Genomic DNA, 19,097 nt, shown 5'->3' with positions numbered 1-19,097 from the left:
ATTTTATAATGAAAGATAAAAGAGTGCGGTCACCTTTTGCCATTGTCCGTCAACTTGTTGAGGCTTTTTCACGACAATCATAATACGCATACAAATTGCAGTATTTAGTTGTTTGATTATTTCCATTTCAAACATATACTATAAACTCACCTATCCAAATATTTATTTTTAAGAGAAATACTTTATTTTTTTATTAGATTTCGATTAAAATTTAAATTATAAGCTCTATATGGGCATAACCCAGTATTTATGACATATTTATAATAACTTCGAATATTATATATACATAGCTTAGAATTATAAATCTCATATTAAAAAAATATAAATATAAAAAGATAAATATAAATAGTCAGATTTGTATATATTGATTTATTTAATCATTTTGATATATAAAATAATTTAATCAATTATATACATTTAAATTAAAATAAATTAAATTATAATTTAACATATTATAAATTGAGCATGATAGTATACTGCTTAAATTTATAAATTAGGCATGAATCCCCACCAAATGAATCCCATATATTATTATGAATTCACTTTTTATTAAGGTTCATAATCGCTTAATTTTAATTTTTTCAATAGAATATATTTAAAAATCATAAATAAAAGTTCTCCATTGCGTTCTTCAAAGTAAAATTATATTATATAACAGTAATTTTATGTGAAATGATATGCCAATTATAAAACAATTATGTTATAATAAATTTTACAAAATTTAATTTTATTCACGTGTGAAAAATATTTTTTCTTTTCAAATGAAAACTATTATTTTACTTCATAATTAATTTGCTATTCCATATCAAATATTGATGCACCACATAATATCTCCTCCTTCAAGGCCGCAAGTGCCTTTTATATGAAGAAAAGATTTGAAACAATTTCTGAAGTCATGGGCCAACCACAAAGTAGGAAAACCTCATACCATACTATATAACAATAACTCTGCTTTAAGGTTCATCCATCCACTGACAGTGACGCGCAGCTAACCTTCCAAAATAACAAAGTTCAAAACTTTCCCTAGAAACCAAGATACTTATTCTACAACAAAGAAAGCGACATGGGGTTTTGCACTCGAGATCCATGGTTTACATCCGTCAGAGGTTGATATACCAGATATCAACGTTTTATTTGATGCAAGCATATATACATAAAGGCTACATGCGTAATAGCAACTAGAATGAGACCCGGATGCCGAGCAATGCCATCAATTGAGAGATGAACTCTGGGTGCCCTGGCCATGCAGCTCCAGTAACTAAATTTTCGTCAGTGTAGCAACGATCTATTGGATCAGGCTCAAGCCATGTTGCCCCAGCCAAGACTACGTTAATCTTCACAGCAGGATATGCAGTGCATTTTTTTCCCTACAAGTTCATTCATCTAAAAGGTTAACAACATCCTTTAAAAAAAAAAAAAAAAAAGTAGCGAAGAAAACTATGTTTCAAATGAAAACATCAAGATTTTGTGACGACATGCAAGTGTGTGCGCGCACATGCCAGTGTGTGTGCGCGCACATGCCAGTATGTGTGCATGACCACATAAAAAAAAATCCTCAGTTGATAACACCATCAATGAAACTACCTTCAGAACATCAGCAGCAGCTAAAATTTGCTGTCCATGGCAAATGGATGCCACTGGTTTCCTAGATTCCATGAATTTTTTCACCAAGGCAAGCACCGTCTCATCCAGTGCCAAATATTCTGGTGCTCGGCCTCCAGGAATGACAAGAGCATCATAACTTGAGGCATCTAACTCGTCATAGGATGCTGTTAAAGTGAAACGATGCCCTGGCTTCTCACTGTAAGTCTGGTCCCCTACAAAATCATGGACAGCAGTTGGACAGAAATCACCAGCCTTTTTCTTGGGACAAACTGCATCAACATCACACCCAAGAGCTTGAAGAGACTGAAAAGGAACAGTTACCTCGTAATCTTCCATGTAATCCTGCAAATAAGAAATAAAGAAGAAATAGTTCTCAACAACCATTAGAAAGCATGTGGTTCCATCAAGCTGGACCATAATCAAAGGCAAATGTGGCATAGATAATTAAATATCATCCATTATTAACTCAAAATTACAAGAATAATAAGGAATCTGCTATTTATCAAAAAAAAAAAAAAATCTGTTTCTCCTTGACCATTCGGCAATCAAACTTAGTAAATCCTTGATCCTAGTCCAGAGTTTTAAAATCAAATGACTACCAGGTATTCAAACACAGGAGGAATTTATTAGCTCCATGCGACATTATTACAGTCACACCTCCCATGCATTAGATGGACCCACCATTAGAGTCACTCATATAGTAACTGTTTAGAGCCAATCCAGTAGAACCAGACAAACTTGGGTAACTTGGCCCCCTAATCTACAACATGGGGTAGCTAGTATGGATGGCCTGAAGGTGTTACAAATTACTTACAAGCAAGAGACTGCATAACCATCCAGCTTTTGCACATGATGGAGGTTTATCACCAAAATGCTACATGGCTATTCACACTCATAACAGCATAAAGTGAAAATGTGCATTTCCAGGTGATTCCAATGCCTAAGACTCCTCAAATGGGTTGTCTTTTATAAACTAAGGAGAAAGTGAATAAAATGTGTCATAAGTCAGAATCTAACACAACTGTGTTTTATTTGGCTAATTCTTATGTTTGAAAATCATATGGTTTCCAGAATTCAAATTAAAAAAGAAGCCATTTTGAAAAAGTAAAAAAATAAAGCCAAAATGTACTGATTTCGCAAAAGTTCAATTCATTTAATGAAATTCACTATTTAAAACCTCGTGATACCCCTTATTTAACGTTTAGTTGTCCATTTATAAATGGGGTAATTTGGAAAACAAATACGTTAATTTCACTTTTCAAATATTCCAAACAATAGAGTTCAAATAAATTCTATTACCTTAACATTTATTCTGAACACATGGCTCTATTGTAAATCCATCTAAATTGAACTTTATCAAAGGAATTGTTCCAAAAAGAGTGAAAAGCAATTTCATTTTTCAACTCTGGCATGGCACATTCAAACTAGAATTATCAGAAGTCTTCTTAGGCATGAATAGGAAAAAGGCTAGAATTTTAACACTTTTCCAGATTATGTATCTTGTATGGTGTCTCTGCTATTTTAAATGATTGTCCATTAACTCTTAATGATTTTTATGTTGTCTGCTATTTTTAAATATTTATGTTAATTCAATATCTCAGGAATGTTACAGAAATATTAAAAGAAGAAGAAGAAGAAGAAGAAATCCAGTGATCAGCCTCTTTATCTACTCAAATCAGGCAAGTAATTACAACTTACCCCACAGAGAAATAGAATCCTTTTATTTGAACCAGTTATGGTACCTCCTAAAGCCTTCACAAGAAGCCGAATAAACTCAGGATGCCCAACATATGTAGCCCCAGTAATTATATTGCCATCAGCAACACAAGTTGCCATGGTTTGGTCTTCAATCCAATGAGCACCAGCAGCGATAAGTAAGGGTTTCACAGGAGAGTAAGCAGTACACTTCCGACCTTTTACACAGCCTGCAGCTGCCAAGATTATTTGTCCATGGCAAATAGAGGCAATTGGCTTTCCAGCATCTGCAAATTTCCTGACACAATCTAACACAGATTCATTCATGGCAAGATATTCTGGAGCCCTTCCTCCCGGTATCACCAACCCATCATATTTGCCAAAATCAATTTCATCAAACGTTGCATTGAGAGAAAAGTTGTGCCCAGGTGACTCGGTATATGTCTAGCATCAAAAACAAGGAAATGAATTCAATATATTATGTTTTTACTTCATTCAATCAGTAGATATACACCTACAAGAATGAAATGAAAAATTTTCATCAGTTAACCCAAAATCAGCTCATGAGCAGCTCACTTTTGAGTTATTCTCACGATGGAGGTAATGATGACAAAAAAACTAATACAAAAATAGGAGGAACAGAATCATGGAGATAGAAGGAAGAACAAAAGAACAAAGCCTAGGCCAGTGTATGGAGAAAAGACAAAAAGGAAAAAGGCTCTTTCAACCAAGTCTTAACCTTTTCATCTACCACAGAACTATTAAATTTACACAAGTCTTCTCTATGAAGAGAAAAGGCATGTTGGAAGACCCAGTTCAGAGTTGAGAATTTAAACTCCAATATTTAATCATTTTAAATGTGTTAGATAAACGTTTTCCGTCCACCACTTAATATATTATGCACATTCAGTATAGCAAACCACTTGCACACTTCATGATTCAAATTACCACCAGCAGTACTTCCACCATTACCAGAAGGCTGATCAGATTATAACACCATACGTCTTTTGTGATGAAGAATAATTTTAGTAATAAAAATCAATATCCAAATCCACCTCTATCAGATACTGCAAGAAGGGTAATCAATAAAATAGAAACCTATTAACAGTTGCATTCCCACTTAATGAACCAGCATCTATTACAACTAAGAAACACCAAAGCAATAGAGAGTAAAAATAAAACTAGCACTATATTACTAACAATCAACATTAAGAAATAAAAAAGCATTCAACTTCAAAAAAAAAATGTAAAAACAAAAGGGAAAATTCTCGCCTTCTATAAAAGGACAAAGAGAAGACCTGATAACCAGCAGGCTCGTGAACGGCAGTACGGCAAAACTCGCCGGCTTTCTTCCCAGGGCAGGCAGCATCAACATCGATTCCATAAGCCTGCAGTGCTTGGAAAGGAACCATCGCCTGCGACAACAAACAACATATTAAGGAAAAATAAACAATTAGCCATAAGCAATCGAGAAATTAAGGGAATCTAACCTCATACTCCTCCATGTAATCACCGCAAATTAGCAGAACACTCTTGTGGGTTTTGGAATTAGCCATTTGAGAAGCGAATGAGAGCCGATGTAGACGAAAAACTAGGGAAAGTGACTGAGCTGATGAGCTTCTCTAGTGCGAAGGAGCTTATTAAAGCCACCGAGCGGATAGAAGATTCTCCATCACTCCACGGACATAATTACAATTTCATATTTTCAGGGGAAAAGACAAAAAACAATAATTAAAAAAAAGAAAAAAAAAAAAAAGCAGCTCTTACGAACATCACAAAGCACTGGAAAAACGCTGCCGTTTTAGTGCAGTCCAGGTCTGGATCCTTGGGAGCTAATTGATAATCTTTGGGAAATAGTCCAGGTCCAGATCCTTCCTCTGCCAAGTTTGTAACGATAAAAGAGAAATTTTATTATATAATCTCTTTATTTTAATAAAATTAATTATTTAATTTTTTTATTATAAAAATATATTAATTAATCATAATATTTTTATTTTATTTATTTTTTAATCTCTTTAATTTATCAAAAGAGAAAATTCTATAAGGAGAACTATTGTAAAATTGATTTTATATTAGAATTTAATAATATTAAATTACATATTTATATTTAAATTTATTCATTTATTATATATATTTTTAATGCATTATATATATTTAAATTAATAATTTTAAATAAATAAATAAATTACCATGGGGTTTTTATACTTTATCATAATTAATTATTTAATTTTTATTTTTTTTAAATTCAAAAAAAAAAACATCACTACATTTTATAAATTTTTTTGGTCTTTCTATCAAGTAAAACATTAGCCAACTTATTTAGAAGGAATGGTAAGTAATGTTAGGTAACATTCCGAGTGACAATTGCATATATGTTAAAATTTAGAAGGTCAAGTTTCCACATCCCTTCCCTTGCATATGCAATAATTAAAGAAAAAAATGCTATGCTTACCTCCCATACAATCAAATATGAATGATTTCCCATGTAGGGCATGCAGAAACACTTTAGCAACAATGGACAAATTGTTCAAAAGACAGATTAAAAGGTCTAAAATCTGTCAGGTTTACGGAACTCAAAACAAAGCTCTCTTGAGCACATGTTTTTCTTCTGCGAACACTCAAAGACAACATGATTCATATCTGAGATGGGTTACATCCCTTCAATAATAGGTTTTGAATCTTTCTTGATATGGTGGACAATTAGAGTTTACTTCTAACCTTATGGAAAATGGTGATGAATCTGATGCCATCATTGAAATAGTTTTAACTTGCTGGCACAAATGGAAATCTGGGAGCTCTCCCCCCGCAGCCTACCTGTTCTCACCAAACATGAAGTAGAGGTTGATTTTCGTGAATTGAAACATTTGCCGTCTCTGGAACAGCAGAATATCACTCTGTATACATCAGCCCCTGCAAGTAGTTCTTCTTTGTCTGCATCTTCTCATGGTGTGTTTAGATTTATTGGTCAATCAAAGGAAGCTAGCCTTGCTGGTTTGCGTAGAAATCATTTTGGTGGTCAAGTGTGGATCAAAAGGTGCTTAATTTCAAGGAGAAACCTCTCTGTCTTGGTATTCAGGAGGCTATCTTTGAATTTGATCTGGAGATCTCAATAGAGAGCATTCTCAACAACAATGAAGAGGTTCCATGGGAAGTCGAGGTGGCCATGGCCATCTGGAGCGTTTTTAACAATAACGTATGGTAATTTCCAGATTAGGCATGTTAAAAGTTCTGTAAATATGTTGTAGTTTGGTGCTCAACCCTATCTCTTCTCCAATCAACCTCTTCTCCAATCACCTTTGTATGCTGATGCACCAATGGCTTCTTAATTATGATTAGTATATACTTGCTCCCAGTTCAAAAAAAAAAAAAAAAAGGACAAAAAGAAATTTTGTATTTTGTATTTTTTAATTAGTTATTAGTATTAATTTTAAATAAATCTATTAATTGATAACATTTTTAATCCATTTAATAAGTTAAAATAAAAATATAAATAATACATAAAACTAAATATAATCTGATATTTTTAATATTGATAACAAAAGATGTCATTTGAAATTTTACTTTTATAAAAGATTAATATATCTTTATAGATAATCATAAGAAAAATTAATGTTCATATTTTAAAAATAAATATTTTATATTACCAACAAATATATTTATTATTAATTTTCAATTAAGGTAGTTATTTATTCATATTTGGGAGAGAGCTTTGGAGATAATGTATGGATTCTTAAAAATATTATATTTATGGAGAAGGAGGTTTTCTAAAGAAAGTAACCCACTGAATTGATGTATCACAGAGACTTTGATATCAAAAATTTCTCACTTATGTTCAAGGTATATACCCAATCAATAAAAATGTAACCTACTATAATTTTAATTTAAATAAATTGATTAAATGCAAACATCAGTGCATAGGTTTACCCTTTAATAACACTAATATAACGTCTAATTTTTATTTTTTTAATTTAATTTTTAATTAATTTATAAATAAGATAAATTATTATTATTAAATTAATTTTTAATTAAAATTTTTTTTATTTAATTTAATTTTAAAAAAATATCTGTTATATTAATAAATTTTAATTAATTTATGGTATAATTAATTAAAATACATATTTAATTTTTTTATACATATATTAATAATAATTTATATAATTACTTTGATTAAAATGTAATAAAAATATTTTATTCAAAAAATAATTTAAATTTCATGAAGTTTTTATATTTTATCTCATAATTTATGTATTGATATTACAGAAAATATATTAGATCAATGAGAAAATAATGTTATTTAAAATATATATATATATATATATAATTTTTTTTATTATTACTAATAATGAATTGAATTATTTAGTTTTAATAATAATAATACTAATAATAATATATATTATTAGTCAAAAATAATATTTTATTATATTATCTTTTAAAAATATGATATCTTTAAAATTTTATGAAGTGTAAATTTTTTTTTATTAATCTGATATATTTTTTATAAGATAATTTTTTTATAAAAATATTACCATTTTACATAAATTTATGTTATAAGATAAATATATTTCATAAAATTAAAATTTTAAAATAATATTATTTTTTATTAATATAATAAATATTAAAAATATATATTATTTTTCAAAATACAGATTTTATAATTTTAATATTGTAATTTCAATTTTTTTAATCATCTCTAAACTTTCAATGTAAATCATATTTGTATTTTATTTTTGAAATTCTACTTTTATATAAAAATATATCTGAAAATTATTTTATACATAAAAAATTAAATATTTAATTAAAATTTAAAAATATTTCTATTAAAAAATAATGATAATAAAATATAAATAATCAAAATATTATTTATAGTTACATTCGATATATAATTATAATGAACTAAAATATTAAAAAGTTCAAGAAATATTAAATAAAAATTTATAAAAAAAAATTACTAATTAAATAAATATTAATTAAATATATTTAAATAAATAATTTTTTTAGAATTATACCTAATAACTTTTGAAAAAAATAATAAAAAATAGAGTAAGTTTAAAAAAATTGAGAGCATTTAGGTGAAATGAAAATATTTGATGAGAGCAGAATAATTAACATGTATAAATGTCTCATATGATATACTATATGTGGACAAACAAATAGAAATCATTTAAATAAAAATTTAATTTTATGATTAAATATTATTTAATTGAAAAAGATAATAAAAGTATTTAAATTTAATTTTTATAACTATAAAATATTTCTCATTTATTTAGCTATTTCAATTCAATGGCTATAAGTTAATAATAATAATAATAATAATAATAATAATAATAATAATAATAAGTATTAATTAATTATAGAAAGTAAAATAAAAAGAATATTAAATTATTAATATAAAAATTAATACATAGCAATTATAAAATAAGTTAAATTTCTATATTTTATTTTTATGACTTTTTATATATACTACACTTTTTATCTCAAATTTTAAATAAAGATTTTATAATAAAAATAATAAAAAAATATAATAACATAATAAAAATATTTACTAAATATATAAAATAATTTAAGGACGGTTAAATTATACGATAATTGATTATAAGATTATAAATTAATAATCAATTTTTTTAAGTTAATGGTAATCACTAACCTTATTATTATTATTATTATTATTATTATTATTATTATTATTATTATTATTATTGTTTTTGGTAGATTATCTTTTATTTTAAATTATTATTATTATTATAGAAAGTGACATGTAGTAAATAATATTTTTGTATGAATAAATTTATAAAAATAATAATATAAATAATTTTTAAATATTATATTTAACCACAAATTTTTTAAAATTTAAATTTTAAAGAAAATAATAATTCAAATCATAAATGTTAAAGTAGAATTATAAATAATATTAATAATTAAAAGAGAAATAAAAAATAATTAAATAATAATAATAATAATAATTATTATTATTATTATTATTATAAAAATATATAAAAGTGAGTTATTAATGAAAGGTGACGAGTAACAAACTTTTTAAGGAAAATGTCAAGTGATATTTTTTTTGAAAATATCACTATATTTTATATATATACTAAGTATATTACCCATACTATGAATAATTTATAATTTTTATTTTTTAATTTAATTTATAATTACATTCTAAATAATATAAATTATTACTATTAAATTAAATTTTAATTAAAAGTTCTCTTTTATTTAATTTAATTTAAATTTTTTTATCTATTATAATAATAATAATAAATTTTTAATTAATTTTTAGTATAATTAATTAAAATACTTATTTAATTTTTTTTTATCATATATTAATAGTAGTTTCTATAATTACTTAGGTTAAAATGTAATAAAATTATTGTAACACCCCTGATTTTTTTATATATTATTATTGGGCTTCGTGTAGGTATCCTCAATTCGCGGAAATTCGACAGTTGTCCGGATCTGTGAATTTCCTACGCATGCACTACCACCGAAAAGTCTCCGAATTGGATCGAGGTTTTGGCTACCCCACCATTGTCAGGCATCCCGAGCGCGTTCCCGAAGTCGGAATCAGCAAAGGTAAACCCGAACCTTGCTTTTTCGTAATTTTCTAGTGTTTAAATAGGATTAAAAATCCATAAAATATTCGTGGTAGCTTAGAAAATTACGATTCGTTTTGCAATAGTTTAGTAATATTTCTAAGGAACGTGGGGCAGAGTTTTATAATTTTTAGGGTTTATTTGAGCAGTTTTTGCAAAAATGATTAATTATAAGGACTAAATTGAAATTTTACATATTGTGATGGATGATTGATTTGATGGGCCCAGGAGGGGTGTGTGACGTGATTGAGTTGTGGATATGTGGATTGTGGATATAGAAGTGTGTTTTAAGCCCTTTTTGCAGGTTGGGTAGGTCCTAGGTATAGGGGAGACTTTGCCGAATTTTCGGCACGACTTAGGACGTATTTGGTCTTTTTCCTTGTTTGTATGGAGTCAAATTTATTAAATGATTGTAATAAAATTGTCAGGTGAGCCGGGACAGCCTTCTTCCTCCGCCCAGCCGCCTCAGTGACCACCGTCAAGTCTGTGAGTAAAATATTAATTTTAATTGTAATTTCGATATTATTATATGTTCAGCCTGCCCATGCATCACTTATATGCATATATTTATGTAGTTAAACTCTAGGCACGATTTATGATGCATTGATAACTGTTAAAGTGCCATGATGTTGTTGTGGTAATTTGATGCAGTGTGCGTGCGTTGGCGTGCGTGTGATGTGGTGTGGACTATGGATAGGACGGGTAGTCACTGCTTGAGTTCTTCGCTGGGACCCGATCCTTCGAGGGGTAGTCACGGCTTGAGTTCTTCACTAGGACCCTCGATTTGGTTTATTAAGCGAAAGTCCGGCTTGAGTTCTTCGCTGGCACCAGGTTGGATTTAAGAGAGCTGTATAGGGGATCAGCTCCCATATGTTATGATTGATGCTACAGGGTGCGTGAGTGCTCCAAATTACCTTTTTGATGCTATGATGTGAATTTATTGCTGATGTTGCATTTCACTCTACAGGGTGCATTAGTTTTAGATAGTTATAGAGATTATGGTTAAATTTGATATTTTACTCTCTGAGTCGAACGCTCACTCCTGTTCAATATTTTTTTCAGGTTACAGGAGGATTTTATTTTGGTTAACCTGCTTTTCTCCTTCGCAGGTTGTTTATCAATATTTGTGTAATTTTATTTACTCCTAGAATTTTCGCATGTGTTAGAAGTATTTATTTGATTATGGTCTGTAATATCATTATCATGTTGGACCTGTAAACGTATAATGATATGCATGTTTGATGGATTGGATAAGGGAGCTGAGCTCCCATTTATTTTTATGAGGATATGAGTATGTGGAGGGTGAGCTGGGCTCCCCAATTGAGTATTTATTATGTTTACAGGTCGGGTGAGTCGAAAACTCCCCGTTGAAAAGTCCATTTTATGGCCGGACTCTGTCCGTTTGTTTTCTTGATATTGGGCCCAAATGGGCCTTAGAGTTGGGTTAATGAACAGTTAGGCTTACTACGGGCCTCGGGAGCTTTAGGCTGGCCTGTGTCCTAGTCTTGGGTCCGGCCCATAGGTTGGGTCGTGACAAATGTGGTATCAGAGCTTAGGCTCCAGATTCATAGGGAAAAATTATCTAAGTGTTGGAAAGAGTCTACTAGGAGTCACATGCGGAGTATAGGATTCTGTTTCGTCTTTTCCTGTAATTCTTTGTTTCTAGATTCTACGTTATACCTTGGGAAATATAAGATTACCTCAGTTAGTGTCTTGATTTTCGTGGAGTACACAGAAATGTGAAATAGAGTTAGTAGACATGTGAGGTCTATCATGAGGATACGTACTCCAAGAAATGTTATATTTTTGTCAGTATGGGTTTAAATGGTGTGCCCATTTCGTGTAAGGCACGAGTACATAAAAGTGAGTCTTAAAAGTACAGTTGCCCTAGATAAGGATGAGGATACCACTACTGGCAGTCATCAGTAGATGACCCAGTCATAATAAGTTTGTGATAATAGAAGATTTAGGAGAGATAAGAAATTAGGAGACCTAGTCTGTCAGGACGTATCGTAGTAACTATACAATGTTCTCGATGTCTGCTCTGTAAGCTGCAGATTATAGTACCGACATGAGATTATTGTGTAGAGCTGCGTACTTCCCTGTAGTGCTTATGATGAGGATGTTGCAGGCAGTCTCTGTTTTGGTACAGTAATACCATAACAGAGTTCTATATCTGCAGAGGAGTTGGGAACTCCTAGTTAGGGGTCTAGAGTTAGAATATTGAGAGGTCACAGTGGGGTGATAACTAGAGTCAGTGACTCAGTTACCCTAGCATGAGCTAGAGTTACAATAAGAATTGCCATCAGACCAGAGGTTTCGGATTAGTTGCAAAGTAAAGGTGACACTTATAGAGTGAGAATAGTATACCTTGTGTGTATCAGTATGGAATAAAGTACAACCCTACTACCTAGGGAAAGTCGGAACTATGAATTGATGATTCACAGAGCTATAATATGATAGGAGAGTCATTAATTTGACATGGTTTTGGGCAAGGTGGTAAATGTAGTATCTTTGTTGCAGCAAGTTAGGGTATAGTCCTATCTTTTCAGAAGGGATCGAAAGTTATTACTAATAATGGTGACCAACAAAATAGTGCCCCAGATGGGACTGTAGAGTGTGGTAGAGAGAAGTTGGCTCAGGTATCCTGCGGAGGATGCAAGTTCTATTATAGGAATCATATATAATCAGATCACGATGGATGTAAATCCTTTGAATTGGATGACGGGTTTGGGTGCCCGAAACCTTAAGTTTTGGCTAATTGAGTAAACATGGATAATAATAATAATAACAAATAAATAAAATTACTACAGAATCAGTTATCGAGGTGGTAAGGGTATTATGTAAGCTAAAGGATAAGAATAGAGATCATACAATAAAAGTATGACTGTAATTTGCTGAGTTCCTTTCTAATTTCAAATTATTCAAAATAATAGTATAATCTAATTATAATAGTGTTAAGAGTAATAAATTAGTGAAGATAAATCACAGAAGGCCAATGGATAAAGAAAGTGCAGAATGAAAGTTTGGACAATTGATTGCAGATGCAATATAATCTAAATGCTAGTGAAAGTACTAGCTAGAGTGGTCAAAGGACCAAATATGAGTAGCACAAACATATGATAACGCGATAGAAACTCTGAAAGATATAGTTAGCAAGTACAGCTATTATGTTAGGAAGAAGAATGGAACCAGGGATAGAATAGTCAAGTTCTATTTTGGGTAAGACAAAGGAAATAAATGAAATGACAACCTAAAGAGCGTATAATAAAAGGAACAAAGTTAAGATATAGGATAGGCTAAGTGTTATTCCTGGCAAGGAGAATGACAAGGATGGAAAACCCAAAATGGGACCACATTAGTGAGAAAAGTGATGGAGGTATGAAATACAATAATAATGAGTAAATGTTAGAAGGTGTGCGATGGTATTGCGGACTACCTAAATAGGTAGAGAAAGAGAAGTTAGTAAGCAGTAAGTTGAATAAAAATCAGTATAAGGGATCAAATAGGTATGATGAGAGGAAAAGAATGATAGATAATGACACATAGGTTTTAGGTTAGACTTTTGAGATAGTGAGAAGGTAGTTTGAGGTTCGTTATGAATATCAGGCAAACATTTTTAGTGTGATCAACAGAATCACTTTTTAGTGAAGCAATAACGACAGGACAATAGTAGGGGTAGAACGAAAAGTGACAAGTCTGGATGGTTATAAATCACTAGAAAGTTCAAGGATCAAATTAATGACCCTAGATAAGGGTGGAATTAGTGTTGGAAGAATTTATTAGTGAGAGAAATCTTTCAGGAATCAACAAAAGTTAAGGGCACAATAAAAACGATGATAGATATGAATCATAGGTCGAGTATAAGTAAAGTTAATAAATTATAAAATATTATGTCAAGAAGGAAAATGGTACGGTAAAGGGTTCATGCAGATGATACCTTATAGGTAGAGCATAATTGTGCTAGGAGATGATGAAATTTGGAGAGAAAGACCAAGAAACTTAGGTGAAACGTTATAATATGACAATCGGGTGTAGTTGAATATAAGAGGATATTTTCTTTCTTTTCAAGTTTAGCTCGTGTTTTTGATTCCAGAGCGTTATATAAGGAGAGCGAGGCGAGGCAAGGAGACCTAGTTATTTGAGATTTTGATAGGCACCAATTCATATACAATTTCCTGATATGAGAATGACAGTAAGTGCATACCAAGTGTTAAGTATGAAAGGACGAACAGAGTAATGACAGGAGTTAAATTGAGTTAGCTACTAAGGCTTGCAACTGTTTTAAACTATGAGCTGGAGGAAATACTAATTGTGGATGAGTTTCAATAGATGAAATTATTGCTAATGGGTAATTTGAGGTTGAAGTTTGGAAAGTTGTGGGCAGTATATGTGATTATATTAAGGAGAATAAACACGTGAAGTATTTTATTTAGAATTAAGGCATGACACACATTTCCCACAGCCGTGTTAGTTCAGATGGAACTTATAGTTTCTGGAGCTCCTATCCATCCAGGATGAGCAATTTCCTACTTAGGCTGGTAGGGAATGATAATGTTCTGATAGTTAAGTTGGGAAAGGGGTTACAAAAACGAATTTTCTATGGTTAATTATAAGTGTTACAAAAGGTGAAGAATGTGCTGGTAGGAGAAAATCGTAAGGTTAGAATCCCCGAAGTAATGGAACTAGTAATCAAGATAAGACTAAGAAATAAAAAGAAAGTTAAAGTTGATGATGGGATAGACATCTTTGAAGGAAAAGGTGTAAGGATGAGATAGGACTAAAATTAAGGAATAAGTACAGCAGGTTGAAAAGATACCAACAATACCAAAAATAGGAAAAGGGAAGTGGATAAGATGCAAAGGACAGGAAGAGAGCTCGATAGAGTCAATTATAATGATGAGGATAAGGAGTGTCTAACCACTGCCCCTGTGTTAACACTACCTATGAGCGGTGAAGGATACACCGTGTACTGTGACGCCTTCAGAGTTGGCCTAGGGTGTGTTTTGATGCGGAATGGAAAAGTAGTGGCTTATGCTTCAAGGCAGCTGAAGAGGCATGAGCAGAACTATCCCACCCATGATTTGGAAATGGCGACTGTAGTCTTTGCACTAAAAATCTGGAGACACTACCTGTATGGTGAAGTGTGCGAGATATACACCGACTATAAGAGTTCGAAGTACATCTTCCAACAGAGGGATTTAAACTTAAGACAGATGAGATGGATGGAGCTTCTGGAAGACTATGATTGCACCATCCAGTACCACCCTGGGAAGGCCAATGTAGTAGCAGATGCTTTAAGCAGAAAATCTTCTGGCAGTTTAGCACACATTTCAGCAGAGAAGAGACCGTTGATTCAGGAAGTACATGAGTTGATGGATCAAGGTTTAATCCTAGATCTTTCAGATGAGGGGGTCTTGTTGGCTCATTTTTCAGTGAGGCCAGACTTGCGAGATAGAGTTAGAGTTTCCCAACGCAGAGACCAACAATTAATGAAGATCATAGAAAGAGTACAGCAAGGTGAAGGTGGTGAGTTTGGATTTGCCAATGATGGCGCACTAGTGCAAGGTTCTAGGATATGTGTGCCCAATGTGGACAACCTCAGGAATGAAATCATGCGAGAGGCACACTATACACTGTACAATGTCCACCCAGGTTCCACCAAAATGTACCATGATGTGAAAGATAGTTACTGGTGGAATGGAATGAAGAAAGACATAGCAGACTTGGTGTCCAAGTGCTTGACTTGTCAGAAGGTGAAGTTTGAACACCAGAGACCGTCAGGGAAGCTGCAAGAGCTCCCTATCCCAGAATGGGAGTGGGAAATGATTACTATGGATTTTGTGACTGGGTTGCCTCGTACCACGCGAGGATATGATTCGATATGGGTAATTGTAGACCGTCTAACCAAATCAGCTCACTTCTTGCTCAGAAGACTACATACTCTGTGGCACAGTATGCCCGGCTCTACATTCGAGAAATAGTCAGATTGCATGGAGTTCCTGCTTCCATAATATCTGACAGAGGGCCCCAGTTCACTTCTCGGTTTTGGAGAAAGTTACAGGAGGCACTTGGCACACAGTTGAACTTCAGTACGGCTTTCCACCCTCAGATAGACGGACAGTCCGAAAGGACAATCCAAACACTGGAAGACATGCTTCGCATGAGTGTTTTGGATTTTGGAGGTCAATGGGATGAGCAGCTAGCTTTGGTGGAGTTTGCCTACAACAACAGTTATCACTCCAGTATAGGGATGCCACCCTATGAGGCACTATATGGAAGAAAGTATAGGTCTCCTCTGTGTTGGACGGAAATGGGGGAAGCGAAGGTGCATGATGTAGACCTAGTGCAGTACACTTCAGAGGTAGTTCCTTTAATCAGGGAACGACTGAAAACAGCTTTCAGTAGGTAGAAGAGTTATGCAGACCCCAGACGGAGGGATGTGGAGTTTGCAGTGGGCGACTATGTATTCCTGAAGATTTCTCCGATGAAGGGAGTCACGAGATTTGAAAAGAAGGGCAAGTTGGCACCTCGCTATATTGGACCTTTTGAGGTTACGGATAGAGTTGGAGCAGTTGCCTACCGGTTGGAGCTACCACCCAACCTTTCTCACGTTCATCCCGTGTTTCACATCTCCATGCTCAGAAAATACATTCCAGATTCTTCTCATATACTACAGTCGGATGTAATAGAACTAAAGGAGAACTTGACATTTGAGGAGCAACCTGTAGCCATAGTGGACTACCAAGTGAGACAGCTAAGATCAAAACAGATCCCTATGGTTAAGGTTTTGTGGAGGAGCCAGTCAGTGGAAGAGTGCACCTGGGAGTCAGAACGGGACATGCATAGCAAGTACTCTTATCTGTTCAATGTGTAATCATGTACTTTATTCTGCCTTGTGTAAAATTCGAGGACGAATTTTCTGTAAGGGGGGAAGAATGTAACACCCCTGATTTTTTTTATATATTATTATTGGGCTTCGTGTAGGTATCCTCAATTCGCGGAAATTCGACAGTTGTCCGGATCAGAAATTTCCTACGGATAGACCACTCTGGAAAAGTCTCCGAATTGGATCGAGGTTTTGGCTACCCCACCATTGTCAGGCATCCCGAGCGCGTTCCCGAAGTCGGAATCGGCAAAGGTAAACCCGAACCTTGCTTTTTCGTAATTTTCTAGTGTTTAAATAGGATTAAAAATCCATAAAATATTCGTGGTAGCTTAGAAAATTACGATTCTTTTTGCAATAGCTTAGTAATATTTCTAAGGAACGCGGGGCAGAGTTTTATAATTTTTAGGGCTTATTTGAGCAGTTTTTGCAAAAATGATTAATTATAAGGACTAAATTGAAATTTTACATATTGTGATGGATGATTGATTTGATGGGCCCAGGAGGGGTGTGTGACGTGATTGAGTTGTGGATATGTGGATTGTGGATATAGAAGTGTGTTTTAAGCCCTTTTTGCAGGTTGGGTAGGTCCTAGGTATAGGGGAGACTCTGCCGAATTTTCGGCACGACTTAGGACGTATTTGGTCTTTTTCCTTGTTTGTATGGAGTCAAATTTATTAAATGATTGTAATAAAATTGTCAGGTGAGCCGGGACAGCCTTCTTCCTCCGCCCAGCCGCCTCAGTGACCACCGTCAAGTCTGTGAGTAAAATATTAATTTTAATTGTAATTTCGATATTATTATATGACCATGCATCACTTATATGCATATATTTATGTAGTTAAACTCTAGGCACGATTTATGATGCATTGATAACTGTTAAAGTGCCATGATGTTGTTGTGGTAATTTGATGCAGTGTGCGTGCGTTGGCGTGCATGTGATGTGGTGTGGACTATGGATAGGACGGGTAGTCACGGCTTGAGTTCTTCGCTGGGACCCGATCCTTCGAGGGGTAGTCACGGCTTGAGTTCTTCGCTGGGACCCTCGATTTGGTTTATTAAGCGAAAGTCCGGCTTGAGTTCTTCACGGCACCAGTTGGATTTAAGAAAGTCAGATAGGGATCACCCCATATGTTATGATTGATGCTACAGGTGCGTGAGTGCTCCAAATTACCTTTTTGATGCTATGATGTGAATTTATTGCTGATGTTGCATTTCACTCTACAGGGTGCATTAGTTTTAGATAGTTATAGAGATTATGGTTAAAATTGATATTTTACTCTCTGAGTCGAACGCTCACTCCTGTTCAATATTTTTTTCAGGTTACAGGAGGATTTTATTTTGGTTAACCTGCTTTTCTCCTTCGCAGGTTGTTTATCAATATTTGTGTAATTTTATTTACTCCTAGAATTTCCGCATGTGTTAGAAGTATTTATTTGATTATGGTCTGTAATATCATTATCATGTTGGACCTGTAAACGTATAATGATATGCATGTTTGATGGATTGGATGAGGGAGCTGAGCTCCCATTTATTTTTATGAGGATATGAGTATGTGGAGGGTGAGCTGGGCTCCCCAATTGAGTATTTATTATGTTTACAGGTCGGATGAGTCGAAAACTCCCCGTTGGAAAGTCCATTTTATGGCCGGACTCTGTCCGTTTGTTTTCTTGATATTGGGCCCAAATGGGCCTTAGAGTTGGGTTAATGAACAGTTAGGCTTATTACGGGCCTCGGGGGCTTTAGGCTGGCCCAGGTCCTAGTGCCGGTCCGGCCCATAGGTTGGGTCGTGACAATTATTTTATTTAAAAATTAATTTCAATTTCATGAAATTTTTATATTTTATCTTATAATTTATATATCAATATTATAGAAAATATATTAGAGCAATAAGAAAATAATGTTATTTAAAAAAATATAAATATAATTTTTATTATTAATAAAATAAAAATTTATTAAATTACTAATAATGAATTGAATTATTTAATTTTAATAATAATGAAAATATATAATATTATTATTAATTAAAAATAACATTTTATTATATTATTTTCAAAAAATATTATATCTTTAAATTTTTATAAAGTGTAAATTTTTTTTATTAATATGATATATTTTTTATAAAATAATTTTTTCATAAAAATTGTTATCATTTTATATAAATTTATAATATAAGATAAATATATTTCATAAAAATTAAAATTTTAAAATATTATTATTTTTTATTAATATAATAAAAATTAAAAATATATATTATTTTTTAAAAGATAAATTTTATAATTTTAATATTATAATTTTATTTTTTTAATCATACTTAT

The 19,097-nt window shown here is 32.4% G+C and overlaps 1 protein-coding gene across 1 annotated transcript; it reads right to left on the bottom strand.

Moving 5' to 3' along the window:
- Positions 1–912: 912 nt before the first annotated feature.
- On the bottom strand, positions 913–4,974 carry LOC110638958 (protein DJ-1 homolog D). Its single transcript, XM_021789707.2, has 5 exons — positions 4,791–4,974; positions 4,599–4,715; positions 3,304–3,744; positions 1,585–1,947; positions 913–1,367 (listed from the first exon to the last, which is right to left on the bottom strand). The coding sequence occupies exons 1-5, from the start codon at positions 4,854–4,856 to the stop codon at positions 1,179–1,181; spliced, it is 1,176 nt and encodes a 391-aa protein (XP_021645399.2). The 5' UTR covers positions 4,857–4,974; the 3' UTR covers positions 913–1,178.
- Positions 4,975–19,097: the final 14,123 nt, after the last annotated feature.

The sequence above is a fragment of the Hevea brasiliensis genome, chromosome 9 (genome assembly GCF_030052815.1).
Source record: "Hevea brasiliensis isolate MT/VB/25A 57/8 chromosome 9, ASM3005281v1, whole genome shotgun sequence".
Classification (NCBI taxonomy): Eukaryota; Viridiplantae; Streptophyta; class Magnoliopsida; order Malpighiales; family Euphorbiaceae; genus Hevea; species Hevea brasiliensis.
This window is presented reverse-complemented; position numbering and strand designations above follow the sequence as displayed.